The sequence below is a fragment of the Dryobates pubescens genome, chromosome 15 (genome assembly GCF_014839835.1).
Source record: "Dryobates pubescens isolate bDryPub1 chromosome 15, bDryPub1.pri, whole genome shotgun sequence".
Taxonomy (NCBI): Eukaryota; Metazoa; Chordata; class Aves; order Piciformes; family Picidae; genus Dryobates; species Dryobates pubescens.
In genome coordinates this window covers 7206949-7228887 of record NC_071626.1, presented here as the reverse complement: position 1 = coordinate 7228887, position 21939 = coordinate 7206949, and the positions used below count along the sequence as shown (strand labels likewise).

General features: G+C 44.5%; 1 protein-coding gene across 2 annotated transcripts in view; it reads left to right on the top strand.

Annotated features, from left to right (window-relative positions):
* The window catches only part of EP300 (E1A binding protein p300), a 61445-nt gene extending 48486 nt beyond the window's left edge, over positions 1-12959 (top strand). For both annotated transcript variants that reach the window (XM_054168117.1, XM_054168116.1), the window contains exons 23-31: positions 378-445; positions 2053-2203; positions 2555-2701; positions 3596-3709; positions 5225-5390; positions 6084-6248; positions 8319-8480; positions 8937-9218; positions 10503-12959. In XM_054168117.1, coding sequence (XP_054024092.1) covers positions 378-445; positions 2053-2203; positions 2555-2701; positions 3596-3709; positions 5225-5390; positions 6084-6248; positions 8319-8480; positions 8937-9218; positions 10503-12746 — 3499 coding nt within the window. In that variant the 3' untranslated portion in view covers positions 12747-12959. The remainder of the gene's footprint in view (positions 1-377; positions 446-2052; positions 2204-2554; positions 2702-3595; positions 3710-5224; positions 5391-6083; positions 6249-8318; positions 8481-8936; positions 9219-10502) is intronic.
* The last annotated feature ends 8980 nt before the right edge of the window (positions 12960-21939 follow it).

Genomic DNA, 21939 nt, shown 5'->3' with positions numbered 1-21939 from the left:
AAAAACTATCAGCCCTTTGCTTCATGTGTTGTGGTATCTCCATCAGAGACAACAGTTTGAGACTTACTTGTTCCAAGAATACTTTAAGCCAATATTATTAGACCTGCCAGTGGAGACCCTGTTTCCTGGGCTTGCAGGTGGTGACATGGGTGACTGACAGGAGATTTTTCTCCCCTGGAGCTTAGATCCTTATCTGCAGCTCTGAAACGGTCTGCTGGCACTGTTCTTTGTGCTGTCTTTTTAGTTCAGATTTCAGTTAAAGTATTTTCCAGACCAGATAAGATCTGATGAAATATTTTTATTGTAAAGGTAAGATGCTAAGGAACTTTACCATCTGACTTGAGGTGGCTTTTCACTTTCTACTGTTTTTGCTTCAGCTTTGTCTGTGATGGCTGCCTAAAGAAAACCGGACGAACCAGGAAAGAGAACAAATTCTCTGCTAAAAGTAAGATTCTGACAGTTGCACCAATAAATCTTAAAGAATTTCTTATGAATGGGTGATAGGTGGATTTTACACTGCTTTTGTATCTATCTTTTTGTTTGAGTTAGAGGAAGATGCTTTTGGTCAGCTCTGAGCTGACCATCGGTTCTGTGATGGTCAGAATGTTTCCATTCACAGGTATTGTCACTGGTTAAGAATCTGTTGCAGGAGGTTCAGGTACTGCTTAAAAGCACTGCTAATGCAAGATCTGCATCTTTTAGCTCAGTTGCAGTATTAATAGCATTGGGAAGTGGTTGCTTTGTGACTGCAGTCTGACTGAAATTCATGATAACATGTTCAAATCACCGTGACTGCTTCTTCTCTTAAAAGTAGTAAAGGTTGTGCCACCTGGTAACAAACCTCTGTAGACATTTCCTCTTGATCAAGGCAGCTGATTTGAAGGCAGTCTAGAGGGAAATTTGTGCAGTCATCTGCTCTGTAGACAAGAGTCATCTTTCAAAAGTTTCTTAGGTTGGTACAGTTCTTACAAATAATGAGAATTTACATTTCTGCTTTAGCAAAAAAAAAGTCCATGGCCAGCCAATAGCATCAAGATTCAGTAAACCATTCAATGAATGATTTCCACATCTGAGTCTTTTCCCAGCATCTCCAAAATCAGAACTCCCTAGATTCATCAAGAACACAGGAAGAGTACAATTTTTATCCGTTTGTTTCTAGCAACCTTTATGTATTGCAGTCTTAATAGTGAAGTTTTGCTGAAAGCTGTCAAAATGGAAGTATGAAAAGCTGGTAGATATGTAACTACCAGTAGTGATGGACAGCAGTGAGACAGGACCTGTTACACCAGGAGTCTTAAACTCCCTTTCAGCTTGAGATTTTGTTGGTTAGTTATGCTTGTACTTCCTTTGTATGAAAATTGTGTGACAACCAGAATCACAGAATTGTCAGGGTTGGAAGGGACCCCAAAAGGATCATCTAGTTCCACCCCCCCTGCCATGGGCAGGGACACCTTCCACTAGATCAGGTTGCCCAGAGCCATATCCAGCCTGGCCTTAGGAACATCAAGGGATGGGGCATCCACCATCCCCCTGGGTAACCTGTTTCAGTGTCTCACCACCCTTATGGTGAAGAAGCTTCTAAACTGCATTACTTACAGTACATTTGTATTTAGTTGTTCTTTCTTTTATTGAAATGTATTCTTTTGACAAGTGGAGAGACTAACTTGACTAGTGTGGCTTTGTAGACAGAACATACATCCAAATGCAGTGTCTGCTCCTGGAGCTGTCTGAGAGCAGTCTTTGGTAATCCAGTTTAATAAACAGCTTCTATTCAGGAGAAGCCTTAATTGTGATTGACTTCAAGACAGATAGAAATTGGGTTGAAGTACAGAATCTTTCTTGATTTAAATAATGCATAAACCATATGCATGCCTGCAGATGAAAAGCAGCTCACCCCCACCCAGAAATCTTAGTGTTTAAAGATAAAGCTTTAATTTATGATAACAGACTGCATGCAAGAGAGAGTCACTTCTCGTTTAGCATCTGAATAGAGAAATCACATTTACACAGTTCCGTTTTGTATATATCTAGAGATGTATTTTGCTTCTGCAGGGTTGCCAGCCACAAGACTTGGTACCTTTCTGGAGAACAGAGTCAATGATTTCCTAAGACGACAGAATCACCCTGAGGCAGGAGAGGTTACAGTTAGGGTGGTGCACGCATCAGACAAAACCGTCGAAGTAAAACCAGGAATGAAAGCAAGGTATGCTCATTCCATTTTGAGTTTTGCTTTCTTCTGGGGAAGGTGGAAGATACTGGATTGGCTTACATGCCACTGTTTAAAATAGTACCGTTGTATTCAGAACTTCCCCACGGACCAGCTCTTAACAAACAGATGTTACGACGGCAGATATATTAGCTGTGGGAAGTATCATCTTTATCATAGTAAAATATGGATGCCTTGTATTTGAGTAGTCTGTAAGTGTTTAACTTGAAATCATGACACAGAAGTTACTCTTGGAGTAGCCCTCATCATTGATCCCTTTACCTAGTGACATGTATCCTCTAACAGGTGAATACACTTGGTGTTCATTTTACCCTGTGCTACCTGCAGGTTTGTAGACAGCGGAGAGATGGCCGAATCTTTCCCTTACCGAACAAAAGCGCTTTTTGCCTTCGAGGAGATTGATGGAGTGGACTTGTGCTTCTTTGGGATGCACGTACAGGAGTATGGCTCAGACTGTCCTCCACCCAATCAAAGGTGAGGAGCTGCGTGAAAGTGTATTTCATTATGGTGCCCTCTCAACTGAGTCAACCTTCTGAAGTTCGGTATGGAGCTTCAGTGTGAACACTGCTAGTGCTGTTAGCTTCTAGAAACAAAGTAGCTTCTGTAGGGAATATGTCCTTGGAGTCACTGCTCACTGGGGATTCTGGTAGGCAGTCTGTGTTGACTTTGAAGGATCAGTTGTCACTATTCTCAAAGAAGAGTTTGGACCACAGAACACTGGGTGTTGGAAGGGACCTCAAAAGATCTTCCAGTCCAACCCCACCACAAGGACAGGATCACCTAGAGTAGGTCACACAGGAATGTGTCCAGGCAGGTTTTGAATGTCTCCAGAGAAGGAGACTCCACAACCTCTCTGGGCAGCCTGCTCCATTGTTTTGTCACCCTCACAAAGTTTTTCCTTACGTTCACATGAAACTTTCTCCGCTCCAGCTAGCACCCATTGTTGCTTGTGCTGTATTGCTGAGAAGAGCCTGGCTCTGTCCTCCTGACACTTGCCATTCACATATTTATAAACATTATTAATGAGGTCACCTCTCAGTCTCCTCTTCTCCAAGCTGAAGAGCCCCAGCTCCCTCAGCCTATCCTCATAAGGGAGATGCTCTACACCCTTAATCATCTTTGTGGCTCTGTGCTGGACTCTTTCAAGCAGTTCCCTGTCCTCCTTGAACTGAGGAATAGTTCTAGAGAGATGAGGTTAGGATATTAGGTTATCAAAAGAAAGCTGAGTTTCTAGAGGTAAATTAGGATCAGAGGCTTTGAAGATGGCTGAATGCTTCAAATGTATAAAATAACATGGATAAACTTGTAGAACTACTTTGAAATCTGCTTCTCATCATGCCTTCTTTTGGTTTGCTTCCTGTTTTTCAGGCGTGTGTATATATCTTACCTTGACAGTGTTCACTTCTTCCGCCCTAAATGCTTGAGGACTGCTGTCTATCATGAAATACTAATAGGATATCTAGAATATGTCAAGAAACTAGGGTAAGCATTTTTAAATGTGTTCTGTGCAGCATTTGTGCTAGGTGGTTCTTATTGGAAATGTAATTGGTACATCCTGGTTGTGCAGAATGTGGTGCATAAATATCAACCGATAACAGAATAACTTGGCAACAACTGTGTGCAGTTGAGAAAAGAGGAAAAGGGGATTGCAGGCCTTGCAGGCAAGGTTTATACTTCAGATATTTTTAGGTTTCCAGACTTGTATAAAACTTCTTTAAGTCTAAGCAGAAAAAGTGATCCTTTTTATCTGGACCATAAAATTTTGCTGGCCTTGTTGATAGTGCAGTCCTTTTGTAATGCTACTGCCTTAATCAGGTCATTCTTTTGGGCTAGCAAGTTCTTACTCATGTTTATAAGGAGAATTCTGTCTGTACTGATTAACTCTGTGATGGCTGTATATAGGCCTCTAAGAAATCTCTTACAGAACCAGTAGTTGAAGTGAGAAACTGAAAAGTTAGAGGAAGGAGGAAGGCAAATGTTCTTTGGACAGCACAAAGGAAAAGACAGAACTGAAGAAATGAGAAAGGTGATCATGATTACTGAAGTAGAAAAGGCAGTCAAACATCAGTCTGTTGTCAGAGGTATCCAGGGTAGCTTGGCAAAGAGTTATTATTGAAAAAATGTTAGGAACTATGTTTAGAGTAGGTGCATAAGAAAAATTAGGGAAGTCAGAGCAGAGATGGGTGGTACTGTTGTCAGTACCTCAGTGAGATGATACATTCCATAGTGCTCCAGAAGCCTATGTTATACTTCAGAGCTTTTATCTGTTTGTTTTTATTGTGTATTTTCTAACCTGTGAGCCTGTGAAGTTGCTGCATGGAGTTCAGGCCTTAGTTTTACTTAATGCTGTTTTCTGTGCTAATGGATGACATCAGGTTCTCATTTGGGGAAAACAATATTGGTCGCACAGTATCATCTCTCCCTTCTCAGGCAGAAGGAATGGCAACTGGCTGCAGTTGCTAGGGTTTGGGTAGAGTTCTGCAGAGACATTTCTCAGCATGGCAAGGATGGTTATTTTTTCTAACTTGAGATCTGATTATTCCTCCTACTGGAGTTCTCCAAAACTAATAGAGAAGAACTGAAGATGGAGAAGTGATCTTTGCTGCATTATATTCTCTGCAGCTGCTAGTGGAAAATAGGAATTCTGACATTTACTACCTAATGTCTGTCTTTCTCTTAGTAGTTAGTTGGGAAGCGGCAATTTTAGGTCTCTGTTAGGCCTCATTTTTAATCCAGACTGGAAACCCTGCACACTAATGTAAACTACTCTACATATAGCACTGAATTTTTAAAAATTAGTGAAAAGCTGGCAGTGCTGTCACATGAGTTGAAGCTGGAATGAACACTGCAATTAAATCTTGGAGAGCTGTAATTATTGTCCATCTGGTGACACCAGCCAACTTTGTGGTGGCTCCATCTCGTGGCAGAGAGGAGAGCAAGCTCCAACATTAATAGTCAAAGCCCACATCTGCCTTTCTTTTTGTCTACTGGTACTAGGTATACTACTGGACATATCTGGGCATGCCCACCTAGTGAAGGAGATGACTACATCTTCCATTGCCATCCTCCTGACCAAAAGATACCCAAACCCAAACGACTGCAAGAGTGGTACAAAAAGATGCTGGACAAATCTGTGTCAGAGCGCATTGTCCACGATTACAAGGTTTGTTAAGTGTTTGTACTGGGGGGCAGAGGGGGGAGGTTTCATCAGCTTTGTCTTGGTTTGTACTGGGGGCAGAGGGGGGAGGTTTCATCAGCTTTGTCTTGGTTCCCTCCTTGCCTGTGTAATGTGTTTGTTCCTTGGAGTTTACTGTATTGGTTTAAAGTGAATTGAGCACTAAAAGTTCAGAGTCCTCTTCAAAGCGTGTAGCTCTTGAAATTGTTCTGGAGAGAGATTTGAAAGGATTCCATAGAACAAACTAATTTCTTGAGGAAGAAGAATAAAGAAGAACATTTCATTAACACAAAGAAAATGTATGGTCTCTTTAATCTTGCTGTGTGAAATGAAATGGCAAAGTTAGGCTGCTGACGTAATTAGAAGCATGTAAAATGCTTTGGAATTATCAGGAGTTTAGAGTGTGCCAACAGTTCCAGAGCTTTTATTGTCCCATTTGGTAAGTATGTGTATTGAAGGCTAGCACATGGTAATGATTTATTTCTCCAGACATTTGAAATGTATTTGACAAACTTCCTGCACTCAATGCAGTGTTAAATCTGCACTTACTATGCTCTCAAAATTGAAGCATTAAGCTCTCTTTTGTTTGATCTGCTGAGGCCTTTTGTCACTTGCTGAAAAGGTTGCTTTTACTTAGGTGCCTTTTAATAGTAGTAACCAAGTGTTTTGCTCTTTTTTCAGGATATATTTAAGCAGGCAACAGAAGATCGTCTAACAAGTGCAAAAGAGCTACCTTACTTTGAAGGGGATTTCTGGCCTAATGTTCTAGAGGAGAGTATTAAGGAGTTAGAGCAAGAGGAAGAAGAACGAAAGAGAGAAGAAAACACTAGCAATGAAAGCACAGATGTAAGAATGCTTCTGCTATTTCATGATCTGATGTATAAGTTGTGATTACATATGGCTGATTTTAAAAATAAGAGTGCTTAGGCACTTTGGTTAATTGGCTTTTTTTCACCTTCCTAGCTTCTCTTAATATACATCTCTATTTTACATTTTATTATTCAGAGCTGTTAAAATGCCACTAAGCTACACTCATATGAGCAGTGGCTGTTCATATGGCTATAAGCCTAACTAATTACCAAAGCCAATTAGACTGAAACAGCTGCTAGCTGAATATTTTACTTCTGAAAACCAATGATCAATGTTCATGCTTCAACCTGACTTGGAAGCTTTTTCCTTAAGCTTTAGCTTCTGAATAGTGGCTGACTCTTCTTTTTCTAACTTGGATGTTGTTATACCAATCTCAGCAGAATATTGTAAGAAAGCAGGAGTGCTGTAATTCAGTAGTTTATTCTGCAGAGGGGTTTTTTAAAGTAGAAGGATGTAAACCATTGAGAATCCAAAGCAGAAATTACTGCGGACCTGTTGTTGGGCTGCTTAACCCAGAGTAATTTCTTTCCTGTATCTTGAGCATTTTTTTTGTGGGGGGTGGTTTGTGGGTTTTTGGTTTGTTGGGTTTTTTTTTTTCAGAGAACATACAACAACTGTGCTTTCACATTCCTCTGCCTATTAACTGAACTATACTTTTGGAAATTAACAGATGCAGAATTTAGGCATCTGCCTCTCCTTGATTCTTCTGAGTTCTTATGGAAGGGGCAGTGAATTTCTAGGCTAAGGATGGTAGAAGTTGTTAGTTAACTCTGTTTAAACACTGCTGCTTCATCACCTTATTAGATTTTTGTTGGGATTAGAATGAGCCTTCTTCCTTTGGATCAAAAAAAAAAGTTAGGTTTAACATTAAACTGGAATTTGTGGCTCTCTTGTGATGCTATTTGCAATACCTCTTCCAAGGTCTTTGATTAAATGAAGTGCAATAACCACCTGGGAATTGGGCAACTTGATATCAAATTTGCATTGACAAACTTTTTACTTAGGAAGGTATTATTTAAAGGTTTGGTTTCCACTTGGCATAGCTGCAAATCTTCATCTTGGTAATATACCAGAAGCCAGCCCTGAGGAATTGCCCTAGCTCCATGTGCGGGGTTGGTCAGCACTGTTAGCTGATCCTTCACAGCAGTTTGCCCCCAAAACCCGTGGTGGGGGAAGCTTGCAACATGTTACTATTTAACCTTTATTATTAGAAATTGTTGTAACTTTTTATTGACCCCCCCATGTTTCATCTCTCAAAAATGAGGCCATAATAAACTGCACTCTGAAATGAAGAGGTAGTCATTCATGTTCTCTGGAAATTTCCATCCTGACAAAGTTATTTTAAGCTTAGGAAAAATGCTTATTTGGAAAAGAATTGCTTTGATCCTTGATCATCATATGCTGTAGTGTTTGGATGGGTCCTCTGAGAAGCATAGAGAATGAACTGTTCATTGCTAGTTGATTATGGTTGAAATTAAGCTGACCTGTTTTGTTTGACTATTGCAGGATATGACAGGAGGAAGGTACATACAGAAATTGAACTGTTAATGCCTTTTGGACTCGCAATAGCTTCATAACAAAATCAGTTCAATGCAGTCTGTTGAAAACTAAATATCTGTCAGAGCTGTAACAGCTAAATCTAGGTGGATCAGGTCTTTCTTACCTCTGTTTAGTGCAATATCAGTTGTACTTTACAGTTAATTTTTAGTTTTGAGTTGTATTGCAGAGCCATCTGCTGAACCCCTTTGTGATCATCCAAGAGGCTTTTCAGTGTGCAGCTAGAGCAGACAAACAAGTTTCAGTAAATGATGTTTCCCTTGCACCTCCTGAGCATTTATCCTTTAATATTTCTAGAACTATGTATTGCTGATTTTGATACCCTCTGAAGTGATTCTGTTTAATGTTTCAGGGCACCCTGGTAAGTGTCTTCAGAGTAAATTATTGTGTAGTGCCTCGTGTTCTGCCGTTATAGAAGCTGTGAAAGTAATTGAGTGCTGATGTGGTGTGACTTAAATGCCTGACATAATATGCCTTTAAAATTAATAGGTGAGCAAGGGAGACAGCAAAAATGCCAAAAAGAAGAACAACAAGAAGACAAGTAAGAACAAGAGCAGCTTGAGTCGTGGCAATAAGAAAAAGCCTGGCATGCCCAATGTGTCCAATGACCTCTCCCAAAAGCTGTATGCCACTATGGAGAAGCACAAGGAGGTAAGAGTTGACAGTATGAGAAATAAATACTTAGGTAGAGAGCTGTAAACAGCTTTAATACTTCAGAGTCATGCCCTGTAAATTATGCAAGTTTGGCTGGAGAATTGAGTTGCACAGCAGACAAGTAGCAGTAAGTCTTGGTGCTCTTTGCTGTTGAGTGCAGTGGGAATAAATACAACTGTCCTTGCACAGAACTCTTTAACAGAGTAGATGGTCACGGTAGTTTTACTGATACTGTTGAGTCTAGTGTTCTTTACTTAGTGCTTCTGAAGAAGGTGAACCTGCAGGGCACTCAGATGTTTGAAATTTCCCAGCCCTCAAAAGCACATCACCCTGGCAGCACATCAGCACATCATTCAAGTGTTAGCTGATCCTGGAATTGTATGCTGTGTGTTACAAAGCTTGGTGACCCTAGCATCTTGATAAGTACTTGAATATTGTCTTTTTACTTTGCAGGTCTTCTTTGTCATTCGTCTCATTGCTGGCCCTACAGCCAACTCCCTGCCCCCCATCATTGAGCCTGACCCGCTCATTCCGTGTGACCTGATGGATGGGCGTGATGCTTTCCTGACCCTTGCTAGAGACAAGCACCTCGAGTTCTCCTCACTACGAAGGGCTCAGTGGTCTACCATGTGCATGCTGGTGGAACTGCATACCCAGAGCCAGGACCGTTTTGTTTACACCTGCAATGAGTGCAAGCATCATGTGGAGACCAGATGGCACTGCACTGTTTGTGAGGTAAGCTTGCTGAAGTTTTCCCTCCTTAGGTCCCTGTGTCTTTGTGTCCAGAGTGTTCCTTACCCAAACCATTTTCTCAGTTCAGAAAGAAAGGAGAGGAAATGTTTTCCACAACAAGCAGTTCTACTGATCCACTACTTAGTGTGTGATTTTTGTTTTCTGCTTTTAAAGCTGTGGAGAACTGAAGCAGAATTGTATTTCCGGATGTTCATTTAAGGTGCTGCTGCTTAAGCAGTTGGGAGCTGTAGCAATTGCTTGAGCTGTAATAGTAGGAGCTGCTGATGACTGAAGAGCAGCATGTCCTTTCTTTTTCCAGAGTCAGAAGTGGTGCTGGTGCAGTATTTCTGTAATTAGGGCTCTCCACTGGTTTAATGCTGTAGAGGTTTTGTTTTGCTAGAAGTCAGATTCCTACACTTAGGGGCCTCTTCATCTACCCTGTCGTTTCTGTAGAAAGCTCTAAACAACATTTTTGTCTTCAGAAGTGTTTTCAGTACTAGTGTGTTTGAAGATCAAGCCTAGTGGTCAATACTGTGTCCTACAGAAACTGGACTAACCTTGAACTGGGCTTGTAACTTAATTTCTTTGCTTGCTGGAAGAAAATGACTGTCTCGGATGCAGCTCTGAAAACCTCTGATTAAAATTTGATGCTCCCATTTCCTTCTATGTACCAGAAAATAAATTCTGAATTTCCTGTGGATTATTGAAACCTGAGGAGTTGAATTTTTGTTGTTGTTGTTGAAGATCAATTGTGGAGCGAGCTCCAAGTTGTGTGCTGTTGCTTTCACAGAATGTAAATGCTGCTCTGTTCCTCTGTCAGCACTCTTTGCTGTTTAACTCACCTGAAAACAGAAAATGCCGCTTTCATTCTCTTTTTCACTTTGAAAACTGGTAACCTCTCTTGCCCTCTTTGCTGGAAGCAGCAGCAGGTGGACAGTTACTTGTTCTTTACCTTTTTCTTCTCCTTTCCTGTCAGGAAAGAGGGGGATGTTTCTGCCCCAGATGAGTGCGACTTATTAGTGCAGAGCAAACTTGTTTTTCAAGCCATGTATATATATTTGTATAGATTTCAGACATCCTCACACCCACACACTTTTTCCCTGGCTATGATTCGGATTTATTCCTTCTGTAGTACCTGAGCATGGCAATGAAAGATTCAGTTTTTCCTCAGAGCAACAATTTGCCTGAAACAGACTGGGACTAATTTGTCGAGGCGGTGTGAAGTTACTTATTTATCGTATGGAGCTTCAGGAGCACTGCTAACTTCTTCCTCCCATGTCTTTCCAGGATTATGACCTGTGCATCACCTGCTATAACACTAAAAACCATGACCACAAGATGGAAAAATTAGGCCTCGGTCTAGATGACGAGAGCAACAACCAGCAGACCGCCACCACGCAGAGCCCCGGCGATTCCCGCCGCCTGAGCATCCAGCGCTGCATCCAGTCTCTGGTCCACGCCTGCCAGTGTCGGAACGCCAACTGCTCGCTGCCTTCCTGCCAGAAGATGAAGCGGGTTGTCCAGCACACCAAAGGCTGCAAACGCAAAACCAACGGAGGCTGCCCCATCTGCAAGCAGCTCATCGCTCTCTGCTGCTACCACGCAAAGCACTGCCAAGAGAACAAGTGCCCGGTGCCCTTCTGCCTCAACATCAAACACAAGCTTCGTCAACAGCAGCTTCAGCACCGCCTGCAGCAGGCACAGATGCTCCGGAGGCGGATGGCAAGCATGCAGCGGACCGGTGTGGTAGGCCAGCAGCAGGGATTGCCCTCACCCACACCAGCCACCCCGACGACTCCAACGGGCCAGCAGCCCCCAACACCGCAAACCCCACAGCCGCAGCCTCCTCCTCAGCCTGCCTCACAGCCTCAACCTGCACCTCCCAACAGCATGCCGCCCTACACCATGCCAAGAACTCAGCCCCCCAGTGCTGTGTCCCAGGGCAAGGCAGGTGGCCAGGTGACTCCTCCGACTCCACCCCAGCCACCTCAACCGCCAGTTCAGGGTCCTCCTCCAGCAGCAGTGGAAATGGCCATGCAGATCCAGCGGGCAGCAGAGACCCAGCGTCAGATGGCACAGGTTCAGATCTTCCAAAGGCCAATTCAGCACCAGATGCCCCAGATGCCACCTATGGGAATGAACCCTCCGCAGATAGGCAGAGGTCCTGGTGGCCATATAGATCAAGGAATGGGGCCAGCAGGAATCCAGCAGCAGCCGCCGTGGGTGCAGGGTGGCTTACCCCAAGCTCAGCTGCAGCCAGGAATGCAGAGACCATCCATGATGTCAGTAGCCCAGCCGGGTCAGCCGATGAATATGGCACCTCAGCCAGGGATGGGTCAGGTACCTGGCACTGCTCAACCCAAACAACCACCTCTGCCCCAGGCAGCCTTACAAAACCTACTGCGGACTCTCAGGTCTCCCAGCTCACCCATGCAGCAGCAGCAGGTGCTTAACATCCTTCACTCCAATCCTCAGCTGCTGGCTGCTTTCATCAAGCAGCGGGCTGCCAAGTACGCAGGGTCCCAGAACCCCCAGGGGATGGCAGGTCAGCCTGGCATCCCTCAGGGTCAGCCGGGTCTCCAGCCACAGCAGGCCATGCAAGGGCAGCAAGGAGGGGTGCATCCCAACCCAGCCATGCAGAACATGAACCCCATGCAAGCGGGTGTGCAGAGACCCAGCATGACCCAGCAGCAGCCGCAGCAGCAGCCGCAGCAGGCCATGGCTGGAATGAATCCTCAGGCGCAGCAGATGAATATGAATCACTCGGGGATGGCTCCCCAGTTCCGAGACCTCCTGATGAGGCGGCACCAGATGATTGAACAGCAGCGCCACCAGCAGCAGCAGCAGCAGCAGGGAGCAGGACCAGCACTGGGGCCAGGGATGGCCAACCACAACCAGTTTCAGCAGCCCCAGGGCGTCGGGTATCCCCAACAGCAGCAGCAGCAGCAACAGCAGCAGCGAATGCAGCATCACATGCAGCAGATGCAGCAAGGAAACATGGGACAAATAAGCCAGCTTCCACAAGCGATGAGTGCAGAGACAGGAGCTAGCTTGCAGCAGGCTTTCCAGCAGAGGCTACTTCAGCAGCAGATGGGGTCCCCAGCTCAGCCCAATCCTATGAGCCCCCAACAGCACATGCTCCCCAATCAGGCCCAGTCCCCACACCTACAGGGCCAGCAGCTCCCTTCATCGCTCACCAATCAAGTGCGTTCTCCGCAGCCTGTACCCTCCCCGCGGCCCCAGTCCCAGCCCCCCCATTCCAGCCCATCCCCTCGGATGCAACCTCAGCCTTCTCCACACCACGTCTCCCCGCAGACCAGCTCCCCACATCCAGGACTGGTAGCTGCCCAGGCTAACCCCATGGATCAAGGGCACTTTGCCAGCCCGGACCAGAGTGCAATGCTTTCCCAGCTTGCTAGCAATCCCGGCATGGCAGGCCTCCATGGTACAAGCGCCACGGAACTGGGGCTCAGCTCCGAGAACTCAGACTTGAATTCAAACCTTTCACAGAGTACACTAGACATACACTAGACACATTGTAGCATTTTGGGAGCAAAACAATAATAATAATAATAAAAAAAAAAAAGGTTTAAAAAAAAAAATAAGAAAAGAAAAAAAAACAACTTATTTTCTCAAGACTTTTTGTACTGAAGACGAATTTTTTTGAATCTTTCTTAGCTAAAAACGACATTTTTCCCTGGAACACATCTGAGAACTCTGCAGCAAGTAGTTTGTGGTTTTAAAAAAAAAAAAGACAAAAAGAAAAAAAAAAAAAAGACAAAACAAAACCATACCAACAATGAACCTGAGGGACAGTAAAGTACAAAGAATATATTTTTGTTATGGCTGGAATCATAACCAGTCCTTCTTTTTTTTTTTGTTCAGTTGGTCTTACGGGGTTTGTGATTTTTTTTTCCTCCTTGCGTGCGTTGGGGAGGTCTGGGGAAGGAGGGGGGTGGTCTTTTGGGCTGTTCACCAAAGGATGCCCTGGACTCAGGCTTCCAATAGGTTTTATTTTATTTTGGGGTTTGTTTTTTGTTTTGTTTTGGTTTTAAATTAATGCAAATATGTAATATTGATAGTTATTATTTACTGAGGCAGATGGTAAACGTTTTCCCTATTCTGGTGGTTTGTTGTTTTGGTTTTGGTTTTTTTTGCTTGGTGTCACTGCAAAAAACAAAACCAAAACCAACAAACAGAGAACCAACAAAACAGCAACAAAACCACACACCACGAGAAGGAAAAACAAAACAAACACCAAACCAAACCACAGGAGAAACTTCACCTAAAACCGGAGGACAAAAGGGGGTTAATGTTGCTTTAAAAAAAGGAAATACATTACATATATAAATATATATATATAAAAATACTGATCTTTTGGGGGTGGTGGTATTTTTTTTTCCCCCCCCCCCTCCTCCTCTTTGGTTGGAAATATGTCAATTCTTTGAAGAAGAAGGAAAAAAAAATCATGTAAAAAATATTAAATAACTCAGTCCCCTCCTGAAGTCTACTTTTGTCCTCCCAAGAATTTTTTTCTATACAAGAGTCTGAGCTTAAAGGAAAGAAAAAAAAACAACAAAACAAAAACAAAACTTCAAGTATTAAAGTAATTTGTACATGTAGAGAGAAGACAAACGTTTTTCTTTTGCAAATACACAGGGGCAGCTGCCAAATGGATGTAGTATATATATTGTGGTTTCTGTTTTCTTGAAAGAGTTTTTTTTTTGGGGGTGGGGGGTGGGGTGGGGGTGTTGTTATTTTTACATCTAACAAAGGAAAAAAAAATAAATCTTAAAAAACAAAATATTAAATAAGAAAGAAGAGGGTAAGGAACAATTCCAATGGGATGATTTTAACCTGAGGAGAAAATAAGAGAGTCCCCTGGGGTTTCTTCTTTATGCTTGCTTTCTCTCTCTCTCTCTCTCTCTCCTCCCCCTTGCCCCTTTTCTTCCCACCCTCTTCCACTTTTCTGTAAAACTTGAACATAGAAAGCAAAAAAAAAAAACAAAAAAACACCCAACACCACAACCCAACAAAACAAACCCTCAAATGTTGTAAATCATGCAATTAAAGTTGATTACTTATAAATATGAACTTTCGATCACTGTATAGACTGTTAAAAATTGATTTCTTATTACCTATTGTTAAATAAACTGTGTGAGACAGACAGCCTCTTTTTAATGTTTCCCTTCTCTCCCATGTCTTGCTTGGTCTTAGAAACGGGGGGGGGAAGGGGGGGAGCAGAAGAGATGCTGCTTCACATGTTTGCTGTTTAGATGTGAGAGAGTTATTTAATGTATATTGACTGTTTTGAAATGCAAATCTCTTAATGAGGGGACATGGAGGCGTAATTAGTCGTCTAAATGGACGTTTTTGGTACAGCTCTGCATTCACATTTGTTCCCGGCATGTGTCTTACCAAAGAAACGAGGTCTGACCTCAACAGTTGTGCCAGTCAGCTGCACCCCACCCTGCTCACGTGGCCTAGGAGCAGCTGATCTTCAAAGGACCTATTTTGCATTTTGAAATGAGAACTATTGTTTGGATATGTGATATTAAAAAATCCTGTTTCACTTGGAATACATTGTATGCCTTTTGGCACCGAAGTGGGAGCCTCAGGGGAGCTCCCGTAGGTGTCCCAGACATGCTGCATGGAGATGGCACAGGGGTGCCCCATCACCCCCTAGTCAGGCTGGTCTGCCAGAGGCAGAGCACAGGCATTTGGTAGCAAAACTTCAGCAAGATGGTGGAAAGTTCCTGAGAGGCTTAAGGAAGTGCAGCCCTGTTCTTTGGTATTTGCCCTTGGCTAATCTTCATACCAATTACCCCTGCCTGGCACAGACCAGCTCTGCACCAAGCCTCATCTGCTTTGTGAGGGGCTGCTGTTGACCTGCTTTAAAGGAGAGCACACACACCCCCCAAACAAGCTAACAAAATAAACCACCACAAAAACATTGAAGGCCAGGGTGGCAGCCTGGGATTAGATTTGTGTTTATATGCCACTCATGGCAAGATTTGCTATTCCTTCTCATCTCCCCCTCCTTCCCCCCCCCCCCCCCCCCCCCCCCCTCCCAAGGCCTTAGTTTTACCCAGCCTTCAGGGGCTTCTCAGGCTAGAGGAGAAATAGTTCCTTCTAGCCCTGTACTGGCTGGTGAGGTGTAAAGTGTGCCCATGTTTCTGACTTGTATGAGTTTCATGTGTCCTGTCTGACCAAACAGCTTCCATTTGTGCCTTTCTGTTAGTGCACAAAATGTGTTTTAATTTTTCCTAGCCTGCACTGGGAGCATCTGATGCATGCTGAAGCAGGGAAACTTCAAGACCCTCCAAAGCAGTTTTAATTCAAAGAACTGCAGCTCTTCTACCTTTGAAGGCCAATACAGTGACTTGCTTAAAAGATGCCACAAGGTATTTTATGTGACCACAGCTGTTCTGTCCCTCTTAGTGAATGCTGTCTCTGAAACAAGCTCAAGCATTGTATCGAGGTGATGTGGATGATGGATGGTTTTGCATTTGGATGGGGTTTCCTGCCCCTGTATCCCTTTTGCTTTTCTTGGTGCTACTGGAGCACCAAAACCCACCAGCTGCCAAAATACTGCAATTGAAGTGGTAGGACTTCAGGATGGCAACATTAGAGTACTGTCTGTATTGCTGCTGAGTGCTTTTGCCAGTCCAAGGTAGGGGAGGTTGTTGCCACCTATTTGTTTGACTCTTGGACCAGCAAAAAGAACTTGCACACAAAGTTTCAGTGTTCTAGTCAAAGATTTCTTGTCCAGTTACAATGATGCTAATTCTTAACAGTCAAAATAATCTGCAGCTCAGTGATGTAAACTTCCTTGTGCCTGCCTCTTCTAATGCTGCTCTGAATCCTGGTGTCAGTGACTGAAGTTGCAGGTGCAAAGGGCCTACAGTGAGTTTGTCACAGGGAAGAGCATAACACTTCTGGCTTCTTTTTCAGTCTTGGGTCATCTATGTGTAAAAATCACACCTTGGTCACCCCTGGTTCATTGTTCCACATTATGTAAGAAAATTACTGTTTATGGGGTGGTTGACATATGTCACATGCTTGAGGGTGGTGAAACACTAGAACGTGCTGCCCAGAGAAGTGGTAGATGTCCCATCCCTAGAAACATTCAAGGTCAGGTTGGACAGGGCTCTAAGCAACCTGGTCTAGTTGAAGATGTCCCTAGTCCCTGTAGGGCAACTGGACTAGCTGAGCTTTGAAGATCCCTTCCAACCTAAAGCATTCTAATCATTCTATGAAGCACTGCCTGCAGCGCAAGACTGGCAAAGCTGTATCCTCCCCCAGCAGAGCTCAGCCTGGGTGGAGGCTCAGGGAGCGCTGTTCCAGTGTCTGGCAGATCGTGGCATGTCACTACCATTGGTGGAACAGGGACCCTGAGCCCCTCTGTGCCCCCAACCATGCAAACCCCTGCATGTGTTAGCTGTGCTCCAGGCCCAGCAGTTTCCCGGGCTGCTGCCTGGAACTTTGAGCCTATGAGTTACAGCAATGCATAGGCAGTGCCACACAAGCTAGCTGTACACAAACTAAGACAAAGCTGGTAGCAGTCACCTGGTTGTTAGACAATTGTAACAGCAAAACAAGCTATAACAGCTCCTGGCAGGCCAAGACAAGTCCAGACAAAGCCTGACAGGGCCCAAGTTGCTCATATAAAGTAGAGCTTATGGCTTCTTAGAAGTGGTGGCAGCATCAAGACAAGGCTGAGGTACACAATGTGACAAGTGACAGCCAGTCCAGTTCTGCTTTTCTAGGGGTTCTTCAGTGTTTGATGGACACTTAGTTCTTCTGCAAGAAACTTCACCTCCTGCTTCCAGGATGGTCTTTTTACACAGACAGTGTCCTTGATTGTGCTCCTTCCATTTCTAACCAAAGTGAAGGATTCTGGCCTAGCCTCTCTGGAGAGCCTGGAATGGGTCCTGTGTTGAAAGACTGGTTCTGCCCAAGCATGACAATAAGCATTTCTTTGAAGAACAGGCATAGGTTGCCCTGGCTGGGGAATGTTTTTTGCAAACCCTCATAGCAGCTGCTTCCATGCAGCATATCCCTTGGGTTACTGTCAGTTTGCACAAGGAGACATTTCCTCTCTCAGCTTGTCAAAACAGATGACATGCTCTAGATCCCAGCCTGAGACAGAGCCTAGCCCAGCCCCTGAAAGCGTGAGCAAAATGGCCTCCATCTGCAGTGCTTTCACACAGAATCACAGGGGTTGGAAGGGACTCCTGGAAATCATCTAGTCTATCCCTGCTGACAGAGCAGGTTCAGGTTGCACAGGACAGCACCCAGCTGGGTTTTGAATGGCTCCAGAAATGGGAGATTCCACTACCTCTCTGGGCAGCCTGTTCCAGGGCTCTACCACACTCGAAGAGAGGTGTTCCTCCTTGTGTTTAAAAGGAACTTCCTACCTTCAATTTGTGCCCATTATCTTGTGCCCTGTCACTGGGCACCACTGACAAAGACTTTTCCCATCTTCCTGAAACCTATCCTTTAAGTATTTATAAGCACTGCTAAGATCCTACTTCAGTCTTGTCTAGGCCACAAAGCCCCAAGTCCCTCAGCCTTCTTCATAAGAGATATGTTTCAGTCCCCCAGCTATCTTCACAGCCTCTTGCTGTATCCTCTCAAGTAGTTCCTTGTCTTTCTTAAACCAGGGACAGAATTGGACATAGTATTCCAGATGAAACCTCAGCACACAGTACTCTAGAAGAGGTTTCAGCAGCATCTATGTCTGCATCACAGTTGGAAAGACGCTGATCTGCTTTGTCAGCCTTGTAGGGACATTGTGTGCTTTGGCACTTGCCAGCCTGACTTTGATCTGGCACTTCACTTGGAAAAACGAGGGTTTGATGGTTTGCTTGAGTTGCCTTAGTTGCACTCTCTCAGATCAGAGTCTCAGTTGTCACTCCTTGCACACTGTGGATGTCTGAAAGGGAAACCAGTTCTGTAACCAGTGCTGTGGGTAGCTGATGGGCAACAAGCCATGGCTCCAGTCTGCACTCCCTCTTGTAGGGAGCATGGTGGATTTAGGGAGGGTGGAGGAATTAATATGGGCACCACCACCTCCCATAGCCATCTCTGAAGCTCTTTGTAGCTCCTGGTGAAGCTGGCAGGGCTCAAATTGTTGTGTTCCCCAGGTGTGCTGGGCGGTGGCAGGCTCTGGTGTGTTTTGGCAGCACAGAGCTATGTGGGATTCAACTGTGAGCCATGTCAGTGTTTTGTTTCTCCTGTGCTCCTGCAGTGCCCAGGACAATGGCAGGAATTGTAAGGCAGTGACAGTGGCAAGAAGAAAGCTCTTTGCCAACCCTGCTCTGTCTGAAGGGGCACAGCTTTTGCTGCCTAGAAAAGCAAGGAGACCTCTTTTTGGTTTGTTTCTTTCTTCACTTTTACTTTTTGTTGGTTTTGTTTTCCACATTGTGGCCTTTTTAAAATGGAGAAAGAATGTAGGTCCAGCTGCAGAATGTTGTGGGTGATAGGTTGCACTTGATGATCTTGAAGGTCTTTTCCAACCTGGTTAATTCTGTGATTCTGCATACCCTGTGGAGGAAGTCATGGCAGAATGGGACTGCTGGAGCAAGAGCTCAGCTGCAGGGGCATCCCTGGGATGATATAGGAAGGATCTCCAAGGGCTGAAAGTGAGGACTTGGGTGTTATGTTTTCCTGGGAAATGAGGCCTTGTAAGGCAGAGCCTGGCTCTCTGCACTACTCCCAGGGGCAGTAGCTGCAGGCATGAGGGCCTGTGGGGCAGGAGTGGGGTCTGCAAACACAGCACTGGAAGTCAGTGCCCACTTTCTGCTCGTACCAATGAGCAAATCCCTAAGCTTAAGGTCCTTCAGGCATTTGCTTTTCTTGTGCTGCTTGTTTTGCTGAGCTGTTCTACTTTGCTTGCTTTCTTTAAAGACAGTATTGCGAACGTATGTCCAAAGGTTACAAGTCTGTGCAGAGATGAATCTGAGCAGCAGATGAATCTATAAAGCCTGGAGACCTGGAGCATGAGTTCCTCATACCAGAGCATGTGAAAGGGGACAGAGCCAGCAGACAAGCACCAAAAGCCAATATGCCAATAGCCCTAAAGGAAGTTGTGGTGATGAGGGACAGAACTGTTGCTGAAGTACAACTTGGAGCTGAGTACCTGTGTCCAGCTCTGGGAAAGCAGTGTGGCCCACATCCTGCAGGAATTATCCCTTCTGTGCTTTCACCTGACAACAGCCTTTTCATAATGGTCTATTTTTACTTTTCTTTTTTTTTTTTTTTCCCCCTCCAGATATCATAAAAGCAGAGACCAGGCCCAGAGCAGCAGTAGAGAAGAAGACAGGAAAAGGGAAGTGTAATCTAAGTTCTGGGACTTGGTTTCTTGAGATTGTCAGTGCTGTTATATCCCTAAAGAAAGGAGCTGGCTTTACAAAGATATTATAATTAATGTTATGTAACAAAGTTTTTGTTACTAAAGAGACTGTAAGTATTCCTTAATCAGTTTGCATTTGATTCAAATTAAAAACGCTACTATTTACATACTTTTCTTTATTGAAAAGGTTTTTTTAGAGCAGCAGTGACAGAGGAACAGCCATGGGATGGGGCCTGCCTTTAAGCCTGTTCTGTGTCAAGACAGAACTTGTTTTTTGCTTAAGCTCTCGAGACGCCTTGAGCCAATCTGTCTGTGACCTAAGGGAGCAGTGCTGCTTGTTCAGCTCTGAGAGGGAAGCAGGAGAGGCACACCAGCAATAGCTCATGAGATGTTATATGAAAGATTATTGCAGTGGAAGGATTTAATACACCTTTAATTTTGTATCTGCATCTCTTCTGGAAAGAGCTTTATTGCCTGTGATGCAGTGCACTGTCTAGCAGTACTCACCAGGGAATATCAACTACATTGTTTAAATGCTTTGAAAGCAATTATCTGCTTCTTGAAAGTGCTGAAGGATTGTTTGGAAAGCCTGAACCTGGAGGACCACTGACACTATGGCAATTTGCTGAGAGAGTTGCATGCAGTGGACTTTACCAGCTCCTCACAACTGTCCCTCTATAACTGGGTTGCAACCCAATTACAAAGAATCACAGAACATTAGGGGTTCAAGGGACCTTGAAAGATCATCCAGTCCAACTCTCCAGCCAGAGCAGGATCACCTAGAGTAGATTACACAGGAACACATCCATGCAGGTTTTGAATGTCTCCAGAGAAGGAGATTCCACAATCTCTCTGGGCAACCCATTCCAGTGTTTTGTCACCCTCACAAAGTTTTTCCTTACGTTCACATGGAACTTTCTCCACTCCAGCTAGCACCCATTGTCCCTTGCTATATCATTGGACATCACTGAGCAGAGCCTGGCTTTGTCCTTCTGATGCTGCCTTTCATATATATATAAACATTAATGAGGTCACCTCTCAGTCTCCTCTTCTTCAAGTTAAAGAGCCCCAGCTTCCTCAGCCTGTCCTCACAAGGGAGATGTTCCACTCTCTTAATCATCTTTGTGGCTCTGCACTGGACTCTTTCAAGCAGTTCCCGGTCCATCTTGAACCGAGGGGCCCAGAACTGGACACAAGGGTTCTCAGCATGATTCACACTGATAGTGACACTCTTGCATTTAGAGCAAACAGGCTGCAGCTTCGTGTTAGAAGACCAATTGTATCTGTGACACAGGTAAGCCTTTGGAATTAGCCTTTACTTTCACCTGCGGTTAAGGCTGTGTGATTCACACAAGAGAGGAGCTGTGCATGTGCTTCAGGTGGTATTTGTTTAGCTACTCTGTACAGGGCAGTAAGGTTCAGTGCAGGCTGATTTGTTTGTTTTTAAAAATTCTTCCCCTGTGTCAGCACAATGAAGGTGATAACAAAGAGGGCAGAATGGGAAATAGTTCACTAACTTCACAGTGACTCAGTGCCAGAGACATGCAGAGAGCTACTTGCTTCTTGGCTGTTCTTGACACCAAGCTGGGATGAGGGATGTTGCGAACTGTACCACTAAGACCACACTATTCCATCATTGGAGGCATTCAGGAGGAGACTTGATAGGGTGCTTGGTTGCATGGTTTAGTTGATTAGGTGGGTTGGAGTAGTTGATAGGTTGGATGCAATGATCTTGAAGGTCTCTTCCAACCTGGTCTGGTCTATTCTATTCTATTCTACTCTTTGTTGTTGTTGTTGGGGGTGGGGGGGAGCCAGAAGGGAGAGAGGCATTTGTACTATGAAGAAGCTATGCTGTAAATGAGTACAAATCTTTAAACCAATTGCATAGCATAGTAAGCACTTCAAGACCTGCTTTGCATAGGTAATACATTCTCTGCCAGATAAAACAGCTGTTTATGCATGAACTCTGAGACTGATAATTTGAGGGCATGGGGAGCTGCAGCATTAACTTGTGTGGATTATTTGCCACGCAGTTTTGGAGAGGCATGGTGGGCATGAAGGAGTGAGCTCTCTGTCCTCCGCACCCTGCTTGCCTGGCAAGGCTTACCAGCATCCACTGATGGCTCCCCAACCTGCCTGACGTGCTGGTTATGTCAGTGGGGTGGCACGGGGACAAAGGCTTTGCTAGGGTGACATCAGGCACCTGCCAGGCTGAAGGCATTCCATCCCTCACATCTGTAACCAAATCCTCACTCACTTGCTAAGGGCTCTAGGAAACTGTGAGCATCCTCAGTTACATGCAAGACACACAGCTCCGTGGGACTCACATTGTTTTGGGGACACGACACGCACACGCTGATGGTTACC